At 43.2% G+C, this 18994-nt stretch overlaps 2 protein-coding genes and 1 long non-coding RNA gene across 17 annotated transcripts in view; 1 reads left to right on the top strand and 2 right to left on the bottom strand.

Annotated features, from left to right (window-relative positions):
• RNF212B (ring finger protein 212B) overlaps positions 1–10806 on the top strand; it is a 21990-nt gene extending 11184 nt beyond the window's left edge. For 6 of the 10 annotated variants that reach the window (XM_083581147.1, XM_083581146.1, XM_083581143.1 and 3 more), the window contains 13 exons: positions 375–449; positions 2787–2902; positions 3639–3699; positions 3888–3916; positions 4106–4152; positions 4539–4581; positions 4912–4969; positions 5429–5474; positions 7322–7361; positions 7497–7621; positions 7842–7903; positions 7993–8024; positions 8857–9239. In XM_083581147.1, the coding sequence (XP_083437273.1) occupies positions 375–449; positions 2787–2902; positions 3639–3699; positions 3888–3916; positions 4106–4152; positions 4539–4581; positions 4912–4969; positions 5429–5474; positions 7322–7361; positions 7497–7621; positions 7842–7903; positions 7993–8024; positions 8857–8893 (771 nt within the window). In that variant the 3' untranslated portion in view covers positions 8894–9239. The other 4 variants (XR_014540803.1, XR_014540804.1, XR_014540805.1 and 1 more) reach the window with 4 other exon arrangements.
• LOC310747040 lies at positions 4655–7377 on the bottom strand. The gene is made up of 2 exons (XR_014540864.1): positions 7245–7377; positions 4655–4997 (listed from the first exon to the last, which is right to left on the bottom strand). It is a non-coding gene; the product is annotated as an uncharacterized lncRNA (long non-coding RNA).
• Positions 9716–18994, bottom strand: HOMEZ (homeobox and leucine zipper encoding). 6 transcript variants are annotated; one of them, XM_083581047.1, is made up of 2 exons: positions 18879–18994; positions 9716–12915 (listed from the first exon to the last, which is right to left on the bottom strand). In XM_083581047.1, exon 2 carries the CDS (start codon positions 12851–12853, stop codon positions 11399–11401), a length of 1455 nt encoding a protein of 484 aa, XP_083437173.1. In that variant the 5' UTR covers positions 12854–12915; positions 18879–18994; the 3' UTR covers positions 9716–11398. The 6 variants fall into 6 exon arrangements, with proteins under 6 accessions (XP_083437173.1, XP_083437171.1, XP_083437175.1 ...); XM_083581045.1 differs by having other exon boundaries at positions 18589–18984; XM_083581049.1 differs by lacking the exon at positions 18879–18994 and adding an exon at positions 16326–16475.

The raw sequence follows: 18994 nt of genomic DNA, 5'->3' as shown, positions 1-18994 counted from the left end.
GCTCTATGTCCGAGTGTTAGTTATTTCTGCCCTGAAGCTTTCCTTTCCCTGTGAAAACCCGCTTTTTAGTGCTCAATCGGAGCTAACATCAATTCAGGTTTTCTGTAGAAACAGTAAAGTGGCCATGTGTTTTGCTGTGAAAACATGCAAGTGTGTGCAGCAGGGCCAGGGAATGAGTGAAGTAACTCTGCTGTTAATGCTTGCATGCTTGTGCATTCACACTCAGCCATGGTTTGTACAGCGGATTTGAACATCAGTCTCTTAAATACATTACCAGCTGATTAAACCTAGAATATCTCAGTTTGCTTTGCCTCTTTGGAAGATAATAAAGAGTCTGGGCCTTATCTTGTCCTCTTTGTGTTTCTGATCTACAGATGAAAGAAGATGAAAAAAAGTTTTTCAAAAGCCCTGTTGAAACTGCTCTCAACTATATCACCCATCTATCTCAGGTAAGAATGACATACCCTGTGAGCATTATCTAATAGGTCCTAAAATGCTGGTGACAGTCAAGAAACATGGAGTGAATTTGTGGAATTGTGGGTCTCTGAGAAAAAGCAGGTTAGCTTAAAAACAGTGTCTGCAATCCAGTCAGAAAAAGCAGGTTAGCTTAAAGATAGTGGGAGAAGCGTATGCTGAAAATCTATTCTGAAGTATGTTTAAGGGGTCCTTCCTGCAAACAAGGAAGAAACCTGTTTACTGAACATTGATCTCATTTGTTTGTGCAAAGTTTTCAGGGAGATTCTGTGAAATTGGCTGCATAATGAACATTCATTCCAATTTGTTTGTAGGGAGGTTATACCAAGCAAATATCTCTCACTTTCCAGTACATGTTTTATCGCTTTCCTTATCCCTCAAAAGCTTGTTCTTTAAAAATAGGCTTGTGTTAAGTAAACTAAACCCTGAGCAACCTGGATTTGCTAATACTGTATGTGATTGAATCCTAGCTGCAAAATAGCAAGTTTGGAAGCAGCTGCAGCAGCTTAATTTCCTAGCCTAATAAACAAAGTATATGATTTGAAAAGAAGTTACATTTCACTCCATTTCCAGCGGCTTGGGGCTATGGGGGTGGAGTTAAATCCAAGGTCATTTATAGGACTAGTTAATAGCCAATCTGGGGAAGGGTTAATAATAATAGTGGTCCTCTTTGCCAACTTAGCTAATTAATTACTATAACAAATCTAGATAAAAGAGCCATATAAATATACAGACCAACTAGTTAATAATCAGATAGAATTTCAGCAGAATCAGCAGCACCTGAACGTTAAAATCTGCCAGGATTGCCATTTTATGTATATCTCACAAGCCTTGGTAATTATGGACCAGCTCCCTCCCCTGAGCAAGATACTGCTTCTCATTGGTGGATATTACTATAGTGACAATAATAAAGGTATTTATTTATTTGGGAAATGTGTATATATCACACCTTCAACAACAAAGTTCCTAAGGTAGTCTACAAGTATTTTTAAAAACAACAAAAGCATGGTCTAATGAAAACAGTGATAAAACAGTAGAATCAAGCAGTATTTAAAACAGTGAAAACATTTATAAGGCCTGTAAAAATTAAAGGGTCTTCACCTGCTGCTGAAAATACGGCAATGTAGATGCTGGGAAAGCTGACCATGGGAGAGAATTCTAAAAACAGGGTGTCACAAGTGTAAAGGGTGTCTATCTAGGAATTTCAGGTAGGTGAATATTGTAATTGCTGCATTTCCAATATTTTCAGGAAGCTCTCCATTTCTGACCTTCCCCTTTGCACTCCACTAGCTTTGCATGCCCACCACAGTACCTCAGATGTCTATCGACTTGATACACTTTTGCAACATGTTTTTTCCAACATTTTTGAAACAGGAGTTTTATCTCCAAAGTTGTTATTGTGTCTTTATTTTGCACTTCAAGTACGTGGTAGATACCCTGTCATTCGTACTTACCTTTAGCCAACTGTTTGACTGCCGCAAGCTTTCAGCTCCCTCAAAGTATTAGCAGGCAAAGGCTAGACACATATGCCAGAGTTTTCTGGCAATTTTCCTTTCTAAAAGCTCCCCCTAGCAAACTCACGGGTTGTTTCTTAATTTGTCAGAGTTAAAGAACAATTTAGGGACTCTTATCACCTTGTTCAATTACAGCCATTAGCACACACTCTGAGTCGCTTGTGCAACATGATGTGCATCTCATATGACTGGAGTGAACATGGAAAACTTTATAATCTTAAGTCAGACAACTCGTTCATTTAGCCCAGTCTACTCTGATTGGTAGACATTGAACCTGTGTCTTGTGGTGGCTGGTGCCCATTGGGAATGGCAGGGCAGCAGGCAAAGAGGTCCACCATAGGTGGAACCTAAGACAGACAGAGCCCACTAATTCTGGTTTTGTTCCCTGTCGAGTTGCACAAGGGTAAAACTGAGTCCAAGGAGGAGGAAGCTGACAGCCAGTACCACTCACAAGGCTGGTTGTAAGGATGTAGGCAAGTGGGGACTAACTGGGGGCAGACTGAGGTGAGTGGGTCACTGCTCCATTTACCCTGTGACCATCTATATGTAAGGCAAATGCTGTACCACTGCACTATGCCACTTGCTTCCTGTCTAGTATGTTCCCTAGAGTTGAAAGGACCCATATTCCATTTCTGATCTCCTGAAGCAAGCCACAGTCCCCAAATTTGACCAGGAGAGCACATAATAATAATATAAATTATATTATTTTTACCCCGCCCATCTGACTGGGTTGCAGACTGGGTTGCCCCCACATGCTTTTCAATCCTTTTATTTCATTCCCTTTGTTTCTCTTCCTAGGTGTGCATGTTCCAGAAGGGCCAGATGGAGCTTTTAGTTTCTTTCTACAAACACAATGCTTCAAAAGCAGAGGGAGCTCTTCAGGAAGCTCACCAGAAACTAACTATCCAAGAAAAGCAGGTTGTGTTCCCATGAACTAAGGCAAACAGTGTTAGTTGTAGCTGCAGGATTTAGTAGAGCTGTCATGAGGAAGACCATCGAAGTGTTGAACTAGGACTGCAGAAGCCTAAGTTCAAATCCCTGTTTAGTCCTGAGACTCACTTGGTAATCTTGGGCCAGTCATTATCTCCCAGTATAACCTATTCCCCCTCCTGAAAACAATATAAAGAAGGTTCATATGAAATATTATTGAATTCTCGTTTAATTTGTAAGCAGCTCTTTTATTATTGATTGATGGCAGAATCCTGGTAAGGGGTGGAGTGAGCTCCTACATTAACATTATACACATAAAGCAACCAAATGGGGATAAATATGTATACTGTTATTTTAAAAGGACCATATTCCTATTCCATTAGTACTAGATATTATGACATGTTAATGTGAAATGGAACTATTGGTCTGCATGACCCCACAGACATACATCCCACATCTCTCTGCCAAAATGTTCCTGCCTAAAGGGTCAACAGTATAACTGGATGTAATATAAAAAAAATTTCTTTCCAGTAGCACCTTAAAGACCAACTAAGTTAGTTCTTAGTATGAGCTTTCGTGTGCATGCACACTTCTTCAGATACACCCATGTATGTAATATACACCCATGGATGTAATATAATGTATTAATGTAAGGCAATGCAATATAATTAGTCAGACCACCTATCTTCCATTTCTTTCCCCCTACTCCCCTTGGCTTAGGAATTTGGAGGCAATACGGAGAGAGAACAGGGAACTGAAGAAAAAGTGTAACAACATGAAGGTAGGAGCCCTTTGCTGGAAACAAATCACATTTTTTGTGATTGAGTTCCAGACACCATCTGCTGGTAGAAACCAGTTCTGCTCCTCCATGCCTTTGTCAATGTTGGGATGGGAAAAGTGAATCAACCTCCCTGCAGGTTACATATATTTGCATTTGGGTCCTGCAAACCCACCCTTTTCTCTCAACAGGCTTTTCCGAGACACCGCCAGAGTAGCAGGTCAGTGTGTTAGTTCTGCCTTCTTGGAACATTTGCCAGGAACTGCAGCACATAAAATGTAGACACCAACCAACGTATCTGTGGCAAAACGATAGAGCTGAGTTTGAGGCCACAGGGCAGCAAAACATCTGGGGCACAGTCACATGCCTTTGACCCTGACTGAACAAAATTCATTTTAATTTGCTGCAGAAACAGCACTCCGAGGCCAGTCGGTGTCACACACCCATCACCCAGAGGTAGGTAGAAAGATGGGGCCTCTGTAGGCATGCGTCAATGCCCTTGAGCAAATGTTCACATTACAGTGTATCTGTTTGTTTATGAGCATGTGAATGCATGTGTTCTGGCCCTGAACACATAGCAATAAGTGGCTACTTACCTATCTAAAAAATGCCTTTGCACATGTACACACATGCAATCCAACATGTTTCCCTGAGAGGGATGGACAGGTACAAACATATGCTCAAATATTTCTCTATAAAATCAGGGTAAAGGTTTGCACATGTCTTTTTGGCCCTTGAAGATGCATATTTATTACCTTCCTTATAATGACTCAGACCAACACCTTTTCTCTAGCACAGTATGTTGTTACTGTCTCTACAGTAACCTATTTCATATTTTGCAGTTACACCACAACCTATTTCCCAGCACTCCAGTGAGGTAGTCAGGTAGGTGAATCAGGAAATTCATATTCTTTGGTTGTAGGTGTGAGGCATTGTTATAAAAACAACAGCAAAAATGTAGGCATTTGCTCACAATTCCAGAGGAATTTCAGTTTATTTTTTTCCTCTTTAAGTAAAACAAAATTCCAACTCTAAACACAGTACACTTCATGCTATGATCTTTCCTCTGTCCAGTATCCTATCATCAAAAATTGAATTCTAGTTTAGGAATCTAGACCTCTTAGTAGAGGCAATGCATAGATATTATCTGTCTGCTTGCCTATCTAGCCTTCCCACCAGTGACTCCTGGACTTTTTGTGCCTCTATTCTCCGTAGTCGCTCATCTTCCATGGATGCCATCTCTTCCAGAACCAGCCAGCTATCAAACTGGCAAGTGAGTCTCCACCACTGCTGTCCTTTACCTAGAAAAGGAAAAGATAAGATGGATATGTTGTTTTTGTTCTTCAAAAACTCAGTGTCACAGAGAATTCTGAGAACCAGGAGCCATTGATATAATATGCCCATGAAAAGAGAAGCCTTGTCCTCGTCACACACTGTTTACTGTTTTGTGTTATCAAGGCTTAGTGCTCAGTACTTAATACATTGCCATGGCAAAAGAACTATTCTCCTGTTGCCAACAAGGACTCACCAAGGCAATAACTGCAACAAGGTCAGTGGGAGCTGTTAATATCATCTGTCTGATAAGGCCTACAGGACATATAAATAACAAATGCAGATTGAATTGTAATGTAAAATTTAGAATTAAGGTGTTTATAATGTTGTTGGCTTATTTTACCATGTAATAACTTTTCTAGATAATATTAAAAAGCAGAGATTTCTCACTTGTACCCAGCATGCCACAGGATCCACTAGGATGACCCCAGCTGACTCTATAAATGGTAAGAAATAGCTTCAGATAAAAGGTGGGGAACACAAAATTTGGCAAAAGAAATTCAACTAGACAATAAGAGATTGGGGTAGGGAAAAGAATTAAAGGATCACACCACCAAAATCATTAAGACCAACACTAAAGTATTTTTATATACATTAGAAGCAGGAAACCAGCCAGGGAGGCAGTTAGACCTGTGGATGATAAACGAGTCAAAGGTGTGCTAAAGGAGGAAGAGGAGATTGCAGACAAGCTGAATGAATGCTTTGCATCGGTTTTCATTGCACAAGCCATAGGGCAGGTCACTATGTCTGAACTAATTTTCTCAGGAAGAGAGCCTGAGGAACCAAGGGAAATAGTGGTGACAAGAGACGAAGTCCCAGGCCATACTGACAAATTAAAAACAAATTAACTTATCATATCCAAATGGCATCCATTCAAGAATTCTTAAAGAACTCAAAGGTGAAACTGCTGATCTTTTAATGGAAATATGTAACTTGCCTGTAAGATCAGCCCCCACACTGGAGGACTGGGAAATCGCCAATGTAACACCAATTTTTAAAAGGTGGATCCAAGGAGATCTAGGAGAGTACAGCCCAGTTAGCTTAATTTTGTAGGAAAGCTGGTGGAGAGCATTATGAAGAACTGCCAGACATAAAAAGACTTGCTGAATTAAAACTAGCATGTTTACTACAAGTGTAATACTTGTCCCATTAACATTTTGCAGTTCTTTGAGAGTGTCAAACATAGTGCCAAACACTTTCAAAACATTCCTCATCAAAAACTCACAAGTATGATTACCAGCCATAGCAGTAACTAGCTAAAGAGGAAGCAGAGAGTAGGAATAAATAGAATAAAGAGAATTTTCTTAACATAATATATTATTACAATACTGGTCATCAAGAATGGGTATTAGTACTTTTGCTTTTTAACCTGTGCAGAAATGATCTGGAATAAGAGATGAGCTGTGAGATGCCTATGAGGCCAAATTGTACAGGATAGTAAGAAAAGGGGTGATATATCCAATACAATTATACACATCTATGGTGCAACCATACTTGAGAATACTGTGCACAGTTCTGGTAAAAAATATATACTGTAGAACAGGAAAAGGTTAAGAAAAAGGTAATGAATATTATCAAGGGACTGGAGCAACTCCATTATGGGGAAAATCTACTGCATTTGGTGGGGGGTTAGTTTAGAGAAAGTGAAGTGTCTAAAATTATGCATGGTGAAGTGTCTAAAATTATGCATGGTATGGAGAAGCTACATAGAGTTTTTCTCCTCATAATACTAGAAGCCAATAGATATTTTATAATGAATTTGGCAGATGAAAGGAAGTTCTTAGTCACACATGGGGTCACGAAGAGTTGGACACGACTAATCAACTAAACAACAACTTAGTCACACAGCACATAATTTAACTCTGGAATTTGCTACCAGAAGAAGTTGTAATGGTCAGCACTTTGGATGGCTTTAAAAATGTGTTTTAGACAAATTCATGAAGCATAAGACTATTGAAGGCTGCTAGTAGCATATACCTCCAGTATCAGAAATAGTATAACTCAGAATCCCAGACTCTGTTCTTATGAATGCTGTATGTTTTGACTACAAATAATACAAAAGACCAAAAGGTGGCAATGGAAGACCAGGAATAGGCGAGTGCAAGATTCAGCCTCCTTCAAAGCTTATTCAATGTCCAAGAGGGGAAATTGCTCCCCTCTTTTAAATGGGCAAATACATTATTGTATCTAAGAAAAGTAAAGTCCTACATGCTTACCTTTGTTCTTCTCCTGTCACCTTTCCACAGACTCTCCGATAATCACTTGAGGCATAATACTTTGTTCTATTTTGCAGCTACTCCTTCTTCAGGTTCCACTCAAAGTTTATTCTTCAGGTGAGTTCCAGGGTGAGGGATGATATTCCCTCCAGGATACTATCATCACATGACCATGAAAAGGCCATGGCACTAGTATTACTTGCCACAGTAATTTGCATTTCTCATCACCATTCATCTCTCCATTTCTTTCAGGGCTTCTCCTGCCTTTTCTCACACCTCCAGCATGAATGTCAACTCACACACCCCTATGGCGAGGCAAAATCAAAGTGCTAGGCAGCAACAAGAAACCCCATACTTCAACCTCAACATCTTCTCTGGTGAGAAAGTACCCTGCTGCTAACAGACGCACCTTTTATTCTTCCATATTCCCTCCAGTACTCAACAATGCTATCATTGTACACTATAGTTCACTGTAGTAATGATTACAATGCAAGCTGCATTCTAAGGGTTGGCCTCACCACTCAGCCAACCCACTCAGCCTCAGAATCCCACCATATACTTTCCAATGATCAATTCTCTATTGTCTTTAACCCACAGATCAGACAGAGGGGGTTTCTATGCCAGAACATCGTAGCAGTGAGAGACTACGGCCTATACAGGTGAGGAGCAGTCTGTGAAATGAGTATAGACTGGGCAAAGCTTATCATTGGAGCATTTTGAACAACTGCTTTTCTTTCCGTCTTCTCAGCTGAGATTCACCCCTCGCTCCTTTCACTGCAGGTAAGTGGTAACCTGTTTAGTTCACCATCCTCTCACCCAGAGGCATACCTAGGCCCACTTGCGCCTTTGGCATGGAGATGTTTCAGTGCCTCTGAAGCTGGGAGAAACCATGGACTAGAAACTCAAAAAGTCACACTTCTAACAGCACCACTGGATGACTGGGGAGAGAGCCCTTGCTCAGAGCAGCAGAGGAACAGCCTGTGGAGTGCATTGATGGGCAGGTGGGCTCTTAGCCACTCCAAGCCAGAGTGGAGAGGTGAGGTTTTCGTGTCGCTCCTGAGCCTGTGCCCTTAGCAGGGGCCAACCCCTAGATATGCCCCTGCTCCCACCAGGAATTAGGGCTGTGCCCCCCACAACACGTTATTTGTGGGCACCTTTGGGCATTCCCATTTGGGTTTAATTTGAAGAGGGTTGCCTTTATTTTTTGCTTAAGTTTTTTGTTTTGGGCTGTATTTTGCCAACTTTCATGGGATCAGGGTTCAAAGCCTCTAGGCCAAAAAATGTTGGGGACTCCCTGAGTTAGGAGACTACAAGGGCTTGTAACAGAGAGCTTGGGGGGGCCCTAATACAAGGTTTTGAACTTTTGGGATTTGCAGTATCAAGTATTCTGTCACTTCCTCCTTCTGCTGAGCCAAGCCAGGTACTTGATCTGTGTAAGACACAAACTCCTGCCTAAGCCCAATATTGTGCTCTGTGCTCTAGATACAGGTTGAAGTGCATTACTTAACCACAAACAGAAAAGTTTTGTTGAACATAACTGAGTGATAAGCTGCATTTGTAACTAAAGTGTGAACCCTGCAGTATGCAACTAGCTCATTTTATTTTCTCACAGGCCTTCATCCAACAGCCAAGCCCACCAACAAAAATAGGGAGGACAAAAGCAACTCTCTGCTTACCAGTCTCAACATGGGCAAGATGATATTTCCTGTCCCTGCATAAACTCTGCTTAATTTTGGGGGCCTTGGTGAAAAGCCATCCACTAAAAGTATTTTCTCTCTCTTGTAACACAATATATAGTTTCAGGAGATCTAACATGATAGACTTAAGTGGTGTAATATATATTTGCAGGGTTTCTTGTTGAAGGAAAGGTGATCAATGGCAGACTTAGGCTTATTTCAAGGCTCAGTGTTACTAGGCTATGACATTTTCTAGCTGACTCTATTGCAACTTATTAAGCAGTTCGTAGATCATAAAATAAACTTTCCAAAATCGAAATCAGATTCATTTGTTGAGAAGATAGCAAGTATTTTTGAAGTTCTCAGCTGCAATTTAGCCACTGGCAACTCAATGGAAAAGTTCCTTCTTTTTTATTCCAGTTGCATAGAATATAGGACTACTTTCTTCATACTGTATAACCAAAGTTGCTTTCCAGAGTAAAGACGTGACAAGTATTTCTTTGAAAGATAAAAAAGAAGCTGTATTTTTATCATTATTATTAAAGAAAAGACTAATTATCAAGAGAATCCCTCAGTTATGGCTATTTGAACTAAATCCACACCTCAGTCTATTTTATTTATCTCCTTCACACAAGTTTGTACAGTCCCATGTTCTGCCTTCTCTCTCTCTGCGCAACTGACCAGCTTATACCAATATTTTTAGTTTTTCTAGCAGGGGGAAGAGGTGTTGCCTTTTCAGCCTCTGTATAAATGCTTGAAACAGTGATTTAATAAATAGGGTTTTTTTTTTAAAAAAAATGCAGATTAGTATCACTATGTACAATCTTCTGCCTACTCATAGCTCCATAAATCTCAGAATCCATCTTCCCCATAACTCCTTATAAATGATCTTGGGCCAGTTCTGAGAGTTTACAGCAGCTTTCGATCCCTTAGATTCTGGGGCGGGGAGCAGGGTAGGGAACACATTCCTGTTTCAGTGACGGTATTGGCTTTGTGAATGGAACAAAGATGGCATACAAACAGCAATGCTTCCTCCATTTCTTCCATAAAGGAGATGGTCTCTACATCACACCTCACCTTCAAGTAAGCTGCTGTGGGAAGTGGTGGCTTTCAGTTCATAGCCGTCACCCATCTAGTTCAAAATGGATATATGACTGGATATATGACCAAAGTGAAAACTGATGGATCAAGGCACCAGTAAAGGGAGAGCACAGGAGTGAATAAAAAAGGGTGATGACATCCACCTAAGGAGCTCAGTTGGTAGAGCATGAGACTCTTACCCATGAGACCCATGGATCTCAGGGTCATGGGTTTGAGCCCCAAGTTGGGCAAAAGATTCCTGCACTGCAGGGGGTTGAACTAGATGATGCCCGTGGTCCTTTCTAACTCTACAATTCTATTATTCTAAGATCATCAAGAGCAGAAGAAAAGTTAGAAGCTGTACAAAGAAGAGGCAATTAAAATGCAAGGAGAGAATGAAACGGAAGACAACTGAGATTAAGGCACAAAGTCACCATCCTTGATTGGCAACTGCCAAAAATCAAATATTTATAACTGTAATTTTGGGCCACAATTTTAAAAATGGAAAACAAAATCCCATAAGTAAACAAACAGGGGGGAAGCCAAGGAAGGGTGCATTAGAGCTAAAAGCCTGGAAGAGCTTAGCCTAAATTACATTTTTTAAATGTGTTCTGTCAGTAAAGGGACTTTGATTTGTAAAGCCCCAAAAAATATTTCTTCATTGTATTCCCTAGGCTGCTGCTTCACTTAGCAGAATGAAATAGGATTGATACATGGGAGAGTAGCCAGATGTTATATATTTTCTGGAAGGAATTTGAAAAAAGACATTGTTCCGTAAGTGAAGGTACAGAGAGTCATATAAGCCATGTCACTGTGCCAGTGAGGAAAACACTGACAGAAGCAGGAGTCAAATAATTAGTTGGAAGCAGTGAGACAAAGCAGAATCAACATGCTTCTCTCATCGCTGATACCCCCATTAAAATGAGGGAATGTAGCAGCTTTAGAACTCAAGAACGGAAAGAAGGAAAAATGCATCAGGATTCTAGAAGAAGGAAACAATTTGGACTCTATGAGCACAACACAAAGGCTGCAATTTGAAAGTTTGATAAGAAAGAAATTTATAGGTCCAGCACGCTACTGAATGGGCTCATTCTATGGATTCTGGAGAAAGGGTGTGGGAAGCCCCCTATCCTACACCTTTTTAACTCTCTGATTAAACACATCACTGCATGGTACAAATTTGTTTTACTTCAATTCTAAAACTTGAAAAAACACACACATAAATATGCTGGAACAGAAAAGGGGACCAAATTCAGTGTTTTGGAACCATGGCTAAGGGCAGGAATTTGATGGAAGAGAACCTCATAACACATTTGCCAGTTGCATCTTGATCCCTCCCCCAGACCTATCTCAGAAGTCCAGAATCGCTAGCATCCATCCAACATTCACACAAGAGCCCTAGGCAACCCAGTCTTCATCGTCGTCCTCCTCCTCCTCCTCATTATCATCATCTTCCTCATAGTCTTCATCTTCTACTTTTATCATAGCGGCTGCCACCTCCTCATCTACTTCGTCCTCATCCCCCAAGCATACCTCTACCTCACATGGTGCTGGTGAGTGTGAATTGAAATACTTCAGCACCTGCTCAGCCTCTATGCCAGACTCATGGCACAGTGCCGACAAGTCGTTTTCCTGCAGCTGCAGGTCGCTTGCACGATACCGTTTCAGTGGGCTTATGTCTGGATGGTGAGCATGCAGTGGGTGAGAAGGTAATGAGGAGACAGGCTCTGGATTCTGCCCTGCATTGTCCCGAAACCATTTCAGCTGGCCATGTTTGAGGGCATAGCGAGTGTCTCCAAACCACTGGATGATCTCTGCTCGTGGTAACCCAGTGATCTTCTCCAGCTGGTGATAGTCCTCTCTCCTGGCCCACTGACGACGAAGGAAGAAGGACTTTAACATATCCAGTTGTTCCTTTGTTTTTCGCCTAGGTTTGCGAAGAATGTCCGAGAGGTAACCTGAAGCCTGCTGCTGGTCCCCCACAGGGCACTGATAGTTCTGAAGGCTGTGTGACTCAACATTGGCTGTAGCTGTAGAGGATGATGGGGTAGCTTTGGTGGAAGAGACCGCAGGAAGAATCACTGGGTGATGCCCACCATTCACTGCAGGGGTTACAGGTTCAGCCGGCTGCAGGGATGCTTTGGTGAGACCCCAGGTCATAGGGTGAGAGTTATGGAAGTTGCGATCCAAGCTGGTGGTTGTGGTAGGTAGATAAGAACTAGAAAGGATTTCTTTGGTATTGTGAAGCTGCACGGAGGTTCCTGAAGGTTCACAGTTCTCCTGAACTTTGTTATGGTGGGACAAGACATTCCCTTTCAATTCCCAAATGTCCTGAGTGATTCTCCCAAGTTCCCTCATTCCTTGGGCTGTGGTGAAGTGGCTTAAGGGAGCTATGGAAGACTGCTGATTTTGCAGATATTTAGTGGAATGGTGCACAGAGGTAGGAACCGATTGGTGATATTCCTGACTCTTACAAGTTTGGTGCCAGGGGTCATCATCATTCCTGGCAAGCAGGCAGCTAAAGTGAAGCTGGTCTTGGTGGTAGATGAGGCGAGCTCGAGTCTCTTCAATTTCCTCTGCACTCCAACTGATGCCACAGCGTAGGCGCTGTGCCATGAACCAGGCCTTGACCTTTTCCATGTGGAGGCCATGACGCAGGCAGAGCAAGGCCAGATCAGAGAGGCTGGGGTATGGAAAATAGCTGAAAGTTTGTAGCAGATGCTGGTTGCCATCAAGGTCGCTTGTCTGTGCTGCCTGTGTCCACACCAACTGGAGGTCCTCAGAGATGGGTGGCAGGCAGATCAAACCGGGAGGAGAGCCAAGGCAGCCAGGGGCATCCTTGTTGGGGGGCATGACTGCTGTCGTCTACAAGAAGTCTTCTATCTCCGGGGATCAGCTTCTGTCCCTCAGAACAGCTAGAACCAAAGAGTAAAGGAAGAATATGGGTAAAAAGAAGAAGAAGAAATTACATTAGAGGAAGCGGGGACAGGAGAGATAGCACCACAATGAGGAAATTGTAGTGTTCACTTCCAGGTGAAGAAAAGAAATATTTCCTGTACAGTGGTACGTCGGGTTACAGACGCTTCAGGTTACATACACTTCAGGTTACAGACTCCGCTAACCAGAAATAATACCTCGGGTTAAGAACTTTGCTTCAGGATGAGAACAGAAATGGCACGGCGGTGGCAGCGGGAGGCCCTATTAGCTAAAGTGGTACATCAGGTTAAGAACAGTTTCAGGTTAAGAATGGACCCCCAGAACGAATTAAGTTCTTAACCTGAGGTACTACTGTATATAGCAAGCCACTGTGTTTGGGAGAGGAGTTCTAACCTAGCCTTCTATCTATGTGCAGAGAATTGGTTAGGGTGGTGTGGGGTGATAGAAAAGCATTTACAGTGGTACCTCAGTTTAAGAACAGTCCTGTTTACGAACGATTTGGTTTATGAATTCTGGAAAACCAGAAGTAGTGTCCCAGTTTGCGAACTTTACCTCAGTCTAAGAACGGAATCCGAACAGTGGAAGGGCACCGGCAGCAGGAGGCCTCATTAGGGAAAGTGCACTTTGGTTTAAGAATGGTTTTGGTTTAAGAACAGACTTCCGGAACAGATTAAGCTCATAAACCAAGGTACCACTGTGGTTATCATTAGAGGTGCCAGCTGCAATCCTAAAGTGCTACAGCCTAAACACAGGCTCACTGCTTTAGAGTCACGGGACTGTTTTACTGATCTGACCAACACAGCCTCCCTTCTAAATAACATTTAGCAATTAAATGGCCTTTTGGCCTGCTTCAGAAGTAACTTATCAGCCCCCAAACAAACTGCATGCCATTGCACTCATTCCAGACCCCTTCCCTCCTCTCATGCTCCCAGATTTGCTGCCAATATTGAGGCTTATTTAAACCAGTTTTCCATACATCCAAACTGGCAAACAGTTTTAATTTCCTTCTTATTAAGCAAGCTATGAAGCCAGAATTAGATCTAGTTTGAGAATAGAAAAACACGTAGGGTCTGCAACAAAATGTTACAGTGTGCAATTCCATCGTTCAGGAGTCCAGCTGCTCCATCCCCCTCCCCATCAGTTCTCTGCCTCCGCTACCCTGCCCCAAACATCCAACCAGCAATTCTATGGCCACTGAATATGCTCAGTCTTCATTTGGGTGTTCGAGTGTGTTTCTGTTTTAGGCATTTTCCTCTGACTTTTTTTTGTCCTTCTGCAAACCTTGGGGTCCCCCCAAGCCTGCTGATGCCCCCCAAAACAGGGATTCCCAAACATCTGAGTTCATTTACCCCTTGATAAGCTTATAAAGTTGTCATCAACAAGTGAAACAATGTTTTGTTTTTTAAATCAATATATAATAAACATTCCTCATAGGCAAGGAAAGTACCCTCTGTACATTCCCATGCCTTTTATTTCTGATACTCATAGTTCCTGATTAAATTTTCAAACAATACACAGAAATTTTATTTTCCACTCCTAGTCCTTTTCAGTGTCCAAAACTCCCATTGTTCTAGGTTCATTTTGAGACAGGGAATTTCATTAGTGCAGGCAGTTTCTGAGCTAAGGGCTCAGTTCAGCACCTAAGATTTCAGATTAAAACCGCAGAGTGGAAAGAAAGGAGGACCTTTTTCTTCCTCCCCTCTTCCAGCTACTCTCTGGAGGAGAGACCCTCTTAAGAATATTAGGGGAGTGGGCAGGGGAAAGACTAGACCGTGTGAAAGATGAACACAATATTTTAGGTGCAGTTCATTCACTTTCAGCTTTGTATTCTTGTTATAAAAAAGCATACCAATACATTCCATTGTTGCGCCCATAACCTAGGTTTAAGGTGCCGTTTAGCTCCTAGCTTTCATATCTCAGTTTCTAACACTGGTCCTCTTCTGGTACGGGTTTAACAATTCAGCCCCCTTTGGCTCTGAGGTCTGTATTCACTCCCTGCACAGTTCCACCAACCTGCGGTGTGGGGAGCTATATTAGCCATCACTTTGGAAAAAACTGCTCTAGAGCATGGAAAGATATATAGCTCAGTTTCAACACTGTGTGCATCTGTTTAGTTCCATTATACATGTTCTAGAATTGTTCACTTGGGACTCCAGTTTGATCCAATTTCCACATTTACCTTCTGCTATCTCACGTGTTCCCTCGTATTCATCCAAATCTTTTAAACTGCAAGCCTCTGGGGAGCCTGTTATGTATTTCAGCATACAGTGATTTACACACACACACAGAGGGGTCTCTGTCTGTCTGTATATGTCTGTACACACACACAGCACTGATCAGCCAGACTGAAATTCCAATTTTTCTCTAATAGTTTTAGAAAGCAGATGGCCTTTAATTAAATAGGATAATGAAGCAACAATGGAGCAATGAATGCCAATTTCCAAAGGCACCAGAAGATTAAATGCCCCAAAAGTCAGCATTAATACAAAATAAATCACAAATCCATCAAAAGCAGACTGCATTCTCCAAGGTTTTGCAACTAACTATGTAAACATCATAGTACTAGCTGCCCAGATCCGCTTCATTCGATCTTTGAGGGGAGGAATTTTGTAGAATATGTGTCTGTGTATAACTATTCTCCAGGTACTCAGACATAAGCATCCCCAAAGGAGGACCGTTTACCCAACCGATATCCTGAGATTTCACAGTACCACCCCCTTTTGCCAGCAACCTACTTTAACTTCAACATTTCTCTTTCCAGCACTGCCTAACCTTCCCTCTTGCTTTTCCTCCCTAGTTCAAAATCCCCTCCCATCTCCCCAAGCCTGAATTCTCTCCTCTATACTCACTTTTCTCCCTTGACTCCGCCCCCACTTCAGGACTTTCCTTCCTTCTTTCTCTTCCCTGCTCCCTGCAGTGCACGCTGGGAAACAGAGGGAAGAAGGCGGGGTTTCTCAATCCCCAGGAAGCTGGCCCTTTAAGCAGAGCCAGACACTTTGGGTCCTCTATCTTAACTTGCATTTACTCGGGGTTTTTATTTATTTATTTAAGGAGTGCTTTCCTTAACCTTTTTCATTTTCTCCATCAGCTTCTGCAGATCTGCTCCCATTAAGTTGCCCAGAACTCCCCACCCCTTTAAAAAATAGCCTAACCCTAGTGTTTATACACTGAAAATAAATACAATTATAAAAAAGATTTAAGAACTTTTAAGCCATCTTGTTTTCAAAAGAAAGTTAAAGTCGTTAACAAATTCTGACGTCACAACAAATGATTTTCAAAAACTCATAAAAATAAAGCCATTTAGTGAAAAGCTGGGGAAATAAGTGAAATAAATAAATAAATGTGGAGGAATCTGTCCACCTGTACTCAGAGCCAAGGCCAGTCCCACCTCTGCCACCTGCTCACTGCATAGCCCTTGGCAAAGTCCCTCTCTTTCAATCTCAGCTCCTCACATCCAGCTGCAGCACCCAGCAAGGTCCATGGGAGTTCGGAGGCCCACTGTAGAATGGGAATGGCATAGCAAGGGCAAACAGAACAGCAACTGAATGGAATTCTGCATGTGAAATGGTTCTGCAGAACTGATGAGTTAACATTCATCCAGTCACACCCTGCCACTGGCTCCTTAATCCCGGCTGTCTGTGTTACTGACTACACCCAGCGACAAGAAAAGGGTGCTGTGCAGCCAAATCCCAAATGACGGGGTGGGTAGCCAATGTGTCCTTCAGATGTTGGACTACCGTTCCCATCACCACTGGCTTTTGGCCATGCTAGCAGGGGCTCATGGGAGCTGTAGTGTAACAACACCCAAAGGGCACCAGTTGGCAGTCCTGCTGGACCAGATTGGCATTATGTTCCCTAGCCCACAAAGGAGGGCATGAGCGCAGTCCACTCTTTTGCTCATTTCCATCCCCAGCAAATGGATTTCAGACAGACTGCCTCCAATACTGCACACAAGCCATCTCAACAGCATTCTGCTCAACCAATTTGTTTAACTGAGTGCAGGTGTTGTTCAGAAGTTCAGCACCACTGAATTAAATGGGGCTTACTCCCAAGTAAGTGTGCATAAGATTGAAACCTTAGCACGTGTTCTAAGAATTCAAAGGTCTGAAATATAGAATAAATGTTCATAAACGTACAAGGCAAACACATAAGTATATAAGCCACGTGTCTGAAATAGTACAGGAGAACAATGCTGAAGCCATTTTGACTCTCCCAAATTGACCTCAAATATTTCTCTGCAAGGAGGAAGGAAATGGGGAAAGCTTTCCAATTGTCTTTTGATTGCAGGAGCTTACACCTCCCTTTTCAACTACAGTCTGGCAAGTCGAAATAAATAAAAAATTGTCCAGTAGCACCTTAGAGACCAACCAAGTTTGTTCTGGGTATAAGCTTTCGTGTGCATGCATGAAATCTAGAGTCTGGCAAGTATCTGTTATCAATATGCGTAAGAGATTCAGGAACTACGTATTTACCATCTCAAAGGAATGGCCAGGCTACCCAGAAAATGCAGTCAAGTAAGGCATTATCAGGTAATCTAGCAGACAGGAGAGTTGCAGCACTCTCAAATTCCTGATGGAGACCGCCTCCTTCTATAATGTCTGTATGATTTTTTTTGGGGGGGGGGGTCCTTGGGCTACAGGGTGGGCAATTTCAAAAATCTATACAGTGGTACCTCGGTTTACGAACTTAATCCATTCCAGAAGTCTGTTCTTAAACCAAGGTGCGCTTTCCCTAATGAGGCCTCCCGCCGCTGTAAACTCCTTGGGGCAGGGACCTGTCTTATTACTCTGTAAGGATTTGATCCTGCCACCTGTAATGGTTTGCTTCTTCACTGCAGAGAACACCCTGGCAAAGCAGCACCCAGCAAGACTGAACTCTGCCTCCCTAGACTCTAGTCTCTGTCCATAAGTTGGTGTAACCACAGGCCAATCTCCTGGGCTGCCATTCCCAGCCCCTGCTGTAAAACTTCAGTCACACCACTGCTGACACAACCCCATACTGTCCCCGGCCCAATTCACCCCCAAATCCTTTTGCAGCATCTTTCAGTCCTCCCCACTTGCCCCCCTGTCCCTATTCCATTCCCCTGACTACCTGCTTTAACTATAGTCCCACACAATTGTGAGCATGCCTTACTCTCTCCTCCTCCCTACTCTGCCAGTTCTCCCCCAAGGCTCCCACTTTGCCCAGGCACACTTCCCAGAACAAACAAGGAAGGAAACCGGAAGAGCGCTGTTTATTTTTCTCCCCACCTTCCTTACTCCACCGCAATATCGTCTTATTATAGCAGTTTTGGGAAGAGGTGGTAAACAAAAGAGAAAGGAGGAGGGATGGACAGGCCGACAGAGGTGGAGGGCTAGGGCGAGTGGCGGAAGAGAAAAGGATGAGAGGAGACGGGGATCGGTGGAAAGGGGGAATATTTTTGCATGTGGAAGACGAGAGAGCGAGCAATCTAAAGAAATAGGAGAGCAGAAAAGAGGAGCAGAGTTCCTGGGAGAAAAGCCAGGAAGAGGAAAAGGATGGATGTAGCACCAAGGCTAGCAAAAGGGGAGGCAATGAAGGAAAGGCTCAGTAGAGGAGGGATCGCAGCAGGCCCAGGCGAAACGGAAGAGGGGAGGGCGCAGCTGAGGCTCCCGCCGACCACGGCCACTCACCCGCCAGGGCCTGATCCGGCTCTTCTTCCCCCTTGCAGTCGGGTTCCGCCCGCTTGGGGAGCCGGCTTGGGGAGCCGGCGGGGATGGAGGAGGTTGGGCTGGGCAGCCGTGCGGGCCGGGGACCTGCCATTGGCTGGAAGAGGCAGCCGGCCAGCAAAGCCGGACTCCTGGGATCTCCAAGCAGAGCGAGACAAGCGGCGAGGCGCCCAACCAGCAGGACTCCTGGGTTCCACTCAGGACGGTCGTCTGTGTTTTGAATAGGAACCAAGGTTCAAGCCACACCCCTTTACCTGAAAACCCAGCCCCTTCGCCCCAGATGTGTGGGAATGGTTCTTTTCTCTGAATGTGCTCAGAAGCCTCTTTGCACACCCCCTTCATTGTGGCTTCAGGCATTCCAGAATGCTCA

Source organism: Podarcis filfolensis (assembly GCF_964270895.1).
Source record: "Podarcis filfolensis genome assembly, chromosome: 13".
Lineage (NCBI taxonomy): Eukaryota > Metazoa > Chordata > Lepidosauria > Squamata > Lacertidae > Podarcis > Podarcis filfolensis.
The sequence above is the reverse complement of the archived record's forward strand: the minus strand, read 5'-3'. Positions and strand labels throughout refer to the sequence as shown.

What these genes read in the sequence shown, in the direction of transcription:
- HOMEZ (XM_083581047.1), bottom strand. Translation starts at nt 12,853, where the DNA reads ATGCCCCCCAACAAGGATGCCCCTGGCTGCCTTGGCTCTCCTCCCGGT.